The 7,904-nt window shown below is 48.1% G+C and overlaps 1 protein-coding gene across 1 annotated transcript; it reads left to right on the top strand.

The window, feature by feature from the left end:
- Positions 1 to 352: 352 nt before the first annotated feature.
- On the top strand, positions 353 to 6,081 carry LOC126491646 (CD209 antigen-like protein A). The gene is made up of 7 exons (XM_050127457.1): positions 353 to 458; positions 560 to 646; positions 889 to 978; positions 1,481 to 1,564; positions 2,223 to 2,374; positions 3,745 to 3,854; positions 4,812 to 6,081. Exons 1-7 carry the CDS (start codon positions 413 to 415, stop codon positions 4,960 to 4,962), a joined length of 720 nt encoding a protein of 239 aa, XP_049983414.1. The 5' UTR covers positions 353 to 412; the 3' UTR covers positions 4,963 to 6,081.
- Positions 6,082 to 7,904: the final 1,823 nt, after the last annotated feature.

Genomic DNA, 7,904 nt, shown 5'->3' with positions numbered 1-7,904 from the left:
AAGAAAGACAATCACATGAGTAAGGCCATTCAGTAAACCAAGACTGCAATGCCTAGTGTCTGCGGGGTGCTGTTTCTGGGAAGATATGGTGTTCCCAGCCCACACCCCATGATAAGTGAAAAAGACACAATGGTGTCACTTTGTTTTACAAGTTACTGGTTTCTATGGAAGATGTCTCTGAACTGACCATACTGGAAATGAATTGGCTCTTTTCGCTGTGAAGCCCAGACCCTCTCGCCACTCTCTGAAATTCCTGGAACATGTATCTCCTGCCTGTTGTGTCAGATGCTCAGGTCCCTCCCTCTGACTCTTCCGGCGTCAGTACCCACTTCCCAATTTCTCTTCCTAAGTAAGACTACATTCAGGGAGGTGGTGAATAAAAGCTGCTGTCCCCACCAGCTTCTCCGCTGAGATGAGTGGTTCCAAGGAAATGGGGAAGAAGCAGCTCGGCCCTCTCGGTGAGACTGGGCTGGTACTCCGGGAACTTGGGGATGGGGCACCATTGGGGCGGTGCGTGTCTCAGGCTACCCTGTTTGTGACTGACACTCTTTCCACTCAGATGAGGAACAGCTGGTAACCGGCCCCACCAGGTACTCCATCAAAGGCTTTGGCTTCCAACCAAATTCTGGATTCAGTAGCTTCGCAGGTAAAAGAGGTTGAGGGACTGTGGACTGCTCCTGGCAGATACTTGGGTTCCTGTGGGGGTGGAGGTTGGGGCTCTGGCCACGGGAGTCCAGAGAGTTAGAAGCTCAGATCCTGTGTACATGGTCCTGGACTCTCCAGGACTGTAATCCTGTGCCTTCAGAATGAGACTGGTGCGCTGCCTGTCTCGTGCCACATTGAGTCAGAGACACCAAGGTGCTAACATTCCACCCTTCCCTCCCACAGGGCACCTGGGCCTCAACCACGTCCCCTTGGCACTGCAGGCTTTCTTCCTCATTGTCTTCTCTGTGCTGCTGCTCGTCATCCTTGTGAAAGGTCAGGCAGGACTGAGGTTTGGGCCCCCAGGTCCGGCTCTTCAACCAGAGGGAGCCAGAAGGGAGGAGCAACTGACTGGGATTGTGTCCTCATGGTCCTCTGAATAGGCATTCTGCAGGGGAACACTGGCTTTAGACACCACTGGAGACATCACTCCAGTGGTCGATCCCTTACCTAGAAAGCTCAAAATCCTGTGTTCCACCCCCAGCACCACATAAAACTGGGTTTGACGGTGCATTCCTATAACCCCAATAATCAGCAGGCAAAAGCAGGAAAATCAGGAGTTCAAGGTCAACCACAGCTACATAGAACTTTTGGTGCAGTCTGAATTACATGAGACTCTGTCTCAGGAAAGAAGGAAGGAGGGAGGGAGGAAGACAAGAAGGAAGGAAGAAGGAAAGCAGGGAAAGGAAAAAGGATGTCCTGGTCCTACGAGTTTAGTATAGGTCAAGAAAAAATAGAAACATTTACTAACTGCAGTGACTTGTTTCTCTCGGACCAGTCTTCAAGATCCCCAGTTCTCAGGGACAGGAGCAGTCCAGCCAGGAGGTCTACCGGGAACTAATCCAGCTGAAGGCTGGGGTAGGTGAGTAACTGGAAATGAGGGCTATCACAGCCAGAGAAGGTTTCCACAGAGTCACTTTGCTTAAATAACTGCTCTTTGCTGCGCCTCGGTTTCCTCTCCTGTAGAATGGGCATGTAGTGTAATTACTAAAGAAGGTATCTCGTTGGTGTTGATTAGAGTCTGTGCACACAATAGGCAGTCAAGTGTTCACAGGGATTGTGCACAAAATAGGCACTCAAGATTCACAGGAGCCTGGACGGGGTAGGTGTGCACATGGTAAGCACTCAATGTTCACATGGTTGTGCACACACTAGACAATGTCACAGAGGTTGTGTAAATGAGGCACTCCATGTTCATAGAGTTGTGCACACATTAGGCACTCAGTGTTCACAGGCTTGTGCACGCATAAGACACCCAATGTTCACAGGGGCACGCACATGGGTGATATTTGGTTAAACCTGTCTCCTGACCTCCATTCCTAGCTCTAAACTGCAACCTCTTCCTGTCTGGAGATCAGGCTAGGACTCCTGGAATCTCCTGGGTAGATAAGGGACTCAAGAAGTGGAGTAGAGAATGGCTCCCTATGGTTCTGTGTCAAAGGAGGGGCCTGATTCTGGAGGCCTTGGAAGTTAAGCAGTCACAGAAGCATGCGTCCATCCTGACCTGCCTCCTCCAACAGATCGCCTGTGCCGCCCCTGTCCCTGGGACTGGACACCCTTTCAAGGAAGCTGCTACTTTTTCTCTGTGAGCCAGAGGACCTGGAATGATTCTGCCACTGCCTGCCAGAATGTGGGGGCTCAACTTGTGGTCATCAAGAGTGATGAAGAGCAGGTATGCCTGGTGGGGCTCAGTCCTCATCTGGAGCTGCCTCCGGCCACTGGCTGGGGGGAGTAAGTATTTGGCTGGATACAATGTTCTAGAATAGAAGCTGCTTGTCTAAAGAGGAGGATGACAGGTTACAAATGATGTCAGAGCACCTGCAAAAAGGCGTACTCCAGGGCTGGAGAGAAGGCTCGGTGGGAAGCACATTTACCAGGCAAGCATGGGAACCTGAGTTTGGACCCCTCAAACCCACACAAAGCCCAGCTTGAGAACACACATCTGTAATCCCAGTGTCCTGCAGTAAAACAGGAGGGAGTGATAAGAGGTCCTGTGGAAGCCAGAAAGCAGCTCTCCTGGTGTACACAGTGATAAACAAGAGACCCTGTCTCAAAGAAGGTGAGGATCCACACCTGACGCTGTCATCGGATGTACACATACTCTCGCACTTGTGTGCGTGTGGAGGCCAGAGGTCAGCCTTGAGCATCAGGCCCCAGGTGCTGTCCACCTTTTTTAAGGCAGGATCTCTCAGGGACCTGAAACTCTCTATTTAGGCTGAGCTGGCTGGCCAGCAAGTCCCGGGGATTCTCCTATCTCTGCCTACCCAATGCTGGGATTACAAGTGTGCACCGTCACAGCAGGCTTTTCACTTGCTTGCCCGGGGGTCAAACTCACGCATGTGTGGCACACACTTGTCTGACTAAGCCATTTCCTCAGCCCCACTACCGTAGTTTTTACTGTGATTTATGCTTTGGGGGAACACCTAAGATTTGCGACCAGCCCTTTACAACTTCCTCTGTTGGGGAAAAAAAAAAACCTCCTGATGTGTGCCCTTTTTTTCTTCGTTTTTTAAAACAATCTTTTTTATTTTACATACCAATCCCAGTTCCCTCTTCCCTCCCCTCCTCCTGGTCCTCACACCTTCCTCCCCCCACTTCCCATCTAATCCTCAGAGTGGGTAAGGCCCCTATTTCCCTGGTATAAATATCACCAGCCTTACTGATTTGAAGCACCAGCAAGACACAGTCGATTCAGAGCTGAGCAAGCAGAGGTCACTGAGACATTCAGTAATCATGAACTTGTTTGATCTCACACAGCCAGTTAAACCCAGTCACGAGTAAAGTCACGCAGACGTGTGGATAACCTCCAGACAGATAGGTACAGGACAACGCTAGGTAGGCACATTCTGTGCGTGAGAGCACATCTGCCCACAGCACACAGATGTGGAGAGTTCAGAACGCATGGTGTTCGCAGCCTTATAAGGTGTAAAACTGAACGTCAGATTGCAGGCAGAACTTCCCACCAAGAGTTTGGGGAAACACTGGTTGGAAAGAAGAAAGAGGCAGAACTCCTTTCTGACTCGTCCTCTTCTGCCTTTCTAGAACTTTCTACAACAGGCTTCTAAGAAAAGAGGCTACACTTGGATGGGGCTCATTGACATAAATAATGAAGCTACATGGCACTGGGTGGATGGCTCACCTCTGACACTCAGGTAAATACCGGACGAAGGGAATACCTTACACAGCGGGATGAGGTTTTAAGGCTTTGTCTAGAGGCATCCTTGGGGTTCATCTCCTCCCCCCTGGTCACCTTGGCATTAGAGCTTGGAACATTTGCTGAATGGCAGGGAGAGGAGGTTCAGATAGGATGGCAGGTGCCTGGGGTTCCATCATCAGAACTTCAAGAAAGACTTACAGCCAGGGTGGCGGGGGGGGGGGGGCATTAAATAGGAATCACTTCATAGGCAATCCAATGGAATCCATGGCTTTCTTATGCTACCCAGGACCACCTGCTCAGGGGTGACAACTCTCTTTGTGGGCAAGGACATATCATATCAATCATTAATGATGAAAATGTCCCCAACAGGCTACCCTACAGGTCAATCTTATAAAGGCATATTCTCACTTCCCAGGCGAAACTAGTTTTGTCAGCTGGCAAATGTTCTTAGCTGTCTGATGTCCTTAGCTGTGTGGTGTCCTTAGCTGTCTGGTGTCCTTAGCTGTCTGGTGTCCTTAGCTGTCTGGTGTCCTTAGCTGTGTGGTGTCCTTAGCTGTGTGGTGTTCTTAGCTGTCTGGTGTCATTAGCTGTCTGGTGTCATTAGCTGTCTGGTGTCCTTAGCTGTGTGGTGTCCTTAGCTGTCTGGTGTCCTTAGCTGTCTGGTGTTCTTAGCTGTTTTAGTCGTAGACAAGTTGTGGACTGACTCGGTGAAGGAGGTAATTGTATATGTGGAGTCTCTGTTGTTATTTTGTTGCATCTGACAACCGTCCCCTCCTTGGAACAAGTCCTCTCAATCATGGGAGACATGGATAAGGTGCAAAGATCAGAGTGATTCAGACATGTCATGTCGTGGGATCATGTCGTATACAAAGCAAATCTGCCATTCACTCTCCAAAAAGGCACTTACGGCACATGACTGGGGCGGAATCTCATGTCTTTGTGGTCTTTGCAGTTTCATGAAGTATTGGAATAAAGGAGAGCCCAACAACCTAGGGGAAGAAGACTGTGCGGAGTTCAGAGACGATGGCTGGAACGACACCAAATGTTACAACAAGAAATTCTGGATCTGCAAAAAACCCAAAGCTTCCTGCCCTAGCAAGTGATAGCCAACCTCTCTCCACCACCGCCAAAGTCCAAACACCCAAAGCCAAGCCAGTTTGTGATACGTATCTGTGGCCACTGCTGCCTAGACAAGATCTCTGGGAGTTTTCCCTGGCAGGTAGCTTGTCTCCTGCTGGACCCCTTCTGTATAATCCTCAGGTGTCTGCAGGTTCTCTTGGGGTTGGCAGCTGTGGCTCTGGTTCACCTTTGCCTTCTAACGGGGTGACCAGGTATAATATGGATCCAGGTCCTCAGATGGGTTCCTTTTATCTCCTCTCCCTTCCTTTCTGAGTTCAGAGCGTGTGCTGCCATGGGCAATGGATGACACGTGGCTTCAGAACATCACTGAGTTCTTTCCTCCCACCTGCATGCCTTTCTACGGATGCCTTTCCTGATTTCAGGAACTCAGTCTGTGGGCTAGAAGTACAAGAGAACCAATTCCTCATTCATTAGTCACGATCAGGAATTATTGTGTTAATGTCCTGGCTCTCTCTTCACCCCTTAGGGTACATGGTGAGCCTCAGTGTTTTAGACCCTAAGATTGAGCTCCCAAATATTTGGAGGATTATAATTTTTATTTAATCTGCTTATCGTACATTCTGGTTATTGTCACCCTCTACCCATCCTGAATCCCTCTCTTTTTTCCCCCATTTATGACTTTTTGCGTGGTTTTGTGACCCACTGAAGTTAACAAGGGCTATGAGTTCGAAACTGTCCAGTGGAGTCTAGAAGGCTCATCAACAACTGAAGACAATGACTGCCCCTCCCCCAAAGTCCGTCAGTAGCCAACAACTTAGCAGGGAGAGATGGGGCCCTGTGAGCTCTTACCTGATCTATAACTGAATGTCGAGAGGCCCGATTTTGTGGAGCCTTGGCCACTGTGAAATCATATTTGTACTAAAAAAAAAAAAGAACAGGGTGCTGGAGAGATGGCTCAGTGGTTAAGAGTATTGCCTGCTCATCCAAAGGTCCTGAGTTCAATTCCCAGCAACCACATGGTAGCTCACAACCATCTGTAATGAGATCTGGTGCCCTCTTTTGGCCTGCAAGCATAAATGTAGGCAGAATACTGTATACACAATAAATAAATAAACCTTTAAAAAAAAAAGAACAGAATTTTGCAGGCCTTCTCCATCTTCAACTCCTACATATTTCTATCCTTCTTGCACACCATCACCTGGAATCTTCTAGCTCTTTATTCAAAGAAGAACGTGCTGCTCCAGTTGCTGGCAGCTCTGCGTTCACTTGTCAGCTGGACTGTGACGGGAACAGCATGGGATAAAACCGGACTCTCTGATCATGAGGACTGATGAGAAGCCAAGGTCAATGGCAAGGGGTTTTGATCCTACTTCATGTTCTGGCTTGGTGGGAGCCTAGCCAGTTTGGATGTTCACCTTCCTAGACATGGAGGGAGGGGGGAGGACCTTGGACTTTCCACAGGGCAGGGAACCATGACTGCTCTTTGGATAGGAGAGGGAGGGGGATAGGAGTGGGGGGAGGGGGAGAAGAGAGGGGGGAGGGGGAGAAGAGTGGGGGGAGGGGGAGGGAAATGGGAGGCTGGGAGGAGGCGGAAACTTTTTTTTCTTATTCTCAATAAAATAATAATAATAATAAAAAAAAAGTGGTTGAGAAGAAAGGGGGTTTACAGTTCACAACCCCAGGTATACTCTATCCTTGCTGGGAAGTTGCAGAGGCAGAACCTGAAGCATTAAGCTATAGCACACAAAGTCAAGAGCAGCGGAAAGTGAACATAAGCTCCTGGTGCTCAGCTCACTTTGTCTTGTACAATCCAGGGCCCACATCCAGGGAATCAGGCCACCCACTTACAGATAAAAGAAAATTGAAGCAATCAAGATAGTCCCCCATAGACATGCCCCACAGTCAACCTGATTCAGATAGTCCCTTACGGAAACTATCTATCAAGGTGATTCTAGGCTGTGCAAAGTTGATAATTGAAGACAGCCTTCACATCCATCAGAAAGTCCAGTTGGTTTTCATTCTAGATGGATTCCAGTTGATAAATGCATAAAGGAGTAAGAAATCGCCATTCTGATACCTCATCTGTAATTACTGCAGGCAAGAGTCAAAGACGAATGTTCTCACCAATGGGTGACGTGGGATTCCCCTCTGAATGCTGTGACCATTGGTGAATAAAAAAAAAAACTGCTTTGAGCCTATAGCAGATCAGGGCAGAATAGAGCCAGGTGGGAAAAACTAAACCGAATGCTGGAAGAAAGGAGGCAGAGTCAAAGAGAAGCCATGGAGCCACTGGAGACAGACACACTGAAACTTTGCTGGTAGGCCATGACCTCGTGGTGATGCATATATTAATAGAAATGGGTTAAATTAAGATGTAAGATTTAGCTGATAAGAAGCTAGAGCTAACGGGCTAAGCAGTGATTTAATTAATACAGTTTCTATGTGGTTATTTTGGGAGTTTGGCAGCCAGGTGGTTGGGAAACAAACAAGCAGCCTCCTTACTACAAATGGCAAGTAGGGTCTTTGCAAAACCTCACTGTAGCTGCACCAGAGTGACAGCTTAATTGGTCAAGAATTTGTCTCACAAACATAAGGATCTGAGTTCAATGCCCAGAACAATGACACACGCTGGTTATCATGACATATGTTGGGCATCTCGGAGCTGGAGAGGCAAGGAAAAAAGAGGGGAATGTTTTATTGTATGGTTAGCAGATTTGTCTTGCTCACTGACAAATGTAATACAGAAATGATGCTGTATGGTTTTTAAAGAATTTATACATGGCAGATGGTGGTGGCATACACCTTTAATCCCAGAATTTAGGAGGCAGAAGCAGATGGATCTCTGTGAGTTCAAGGCCAGCCTGTTCTACAGAGAAAGTTCCAGGACAGACTCCAAAGTTACAGAGAAACCCTGTCTCGAAAAACCAGAAAAATTGTACACACCAAAGAAAAAAAATGAGGAAAA

Source organism: Alexandromys fortis, unplaced genomic scaffold, assembly GCF_014885135.2.
Source record: "Alexandromys fortis isolate MF-2015 unplaced genomic scaffold, M_Fortis_MF-2015_v1.1 scaffold_271, whole genome shotgun sequence".
Lineage (NCBI taxonomy): Eukaryota > Metazoa > Chordata > Mammalia > Rodentia > Cricetidae > Alexandromys > Alexandromys fortis.
Note: the sequence above shows the minus strand (reverse complement) of the source record. Positions and strands in the feature narration are given on the sequence as shown.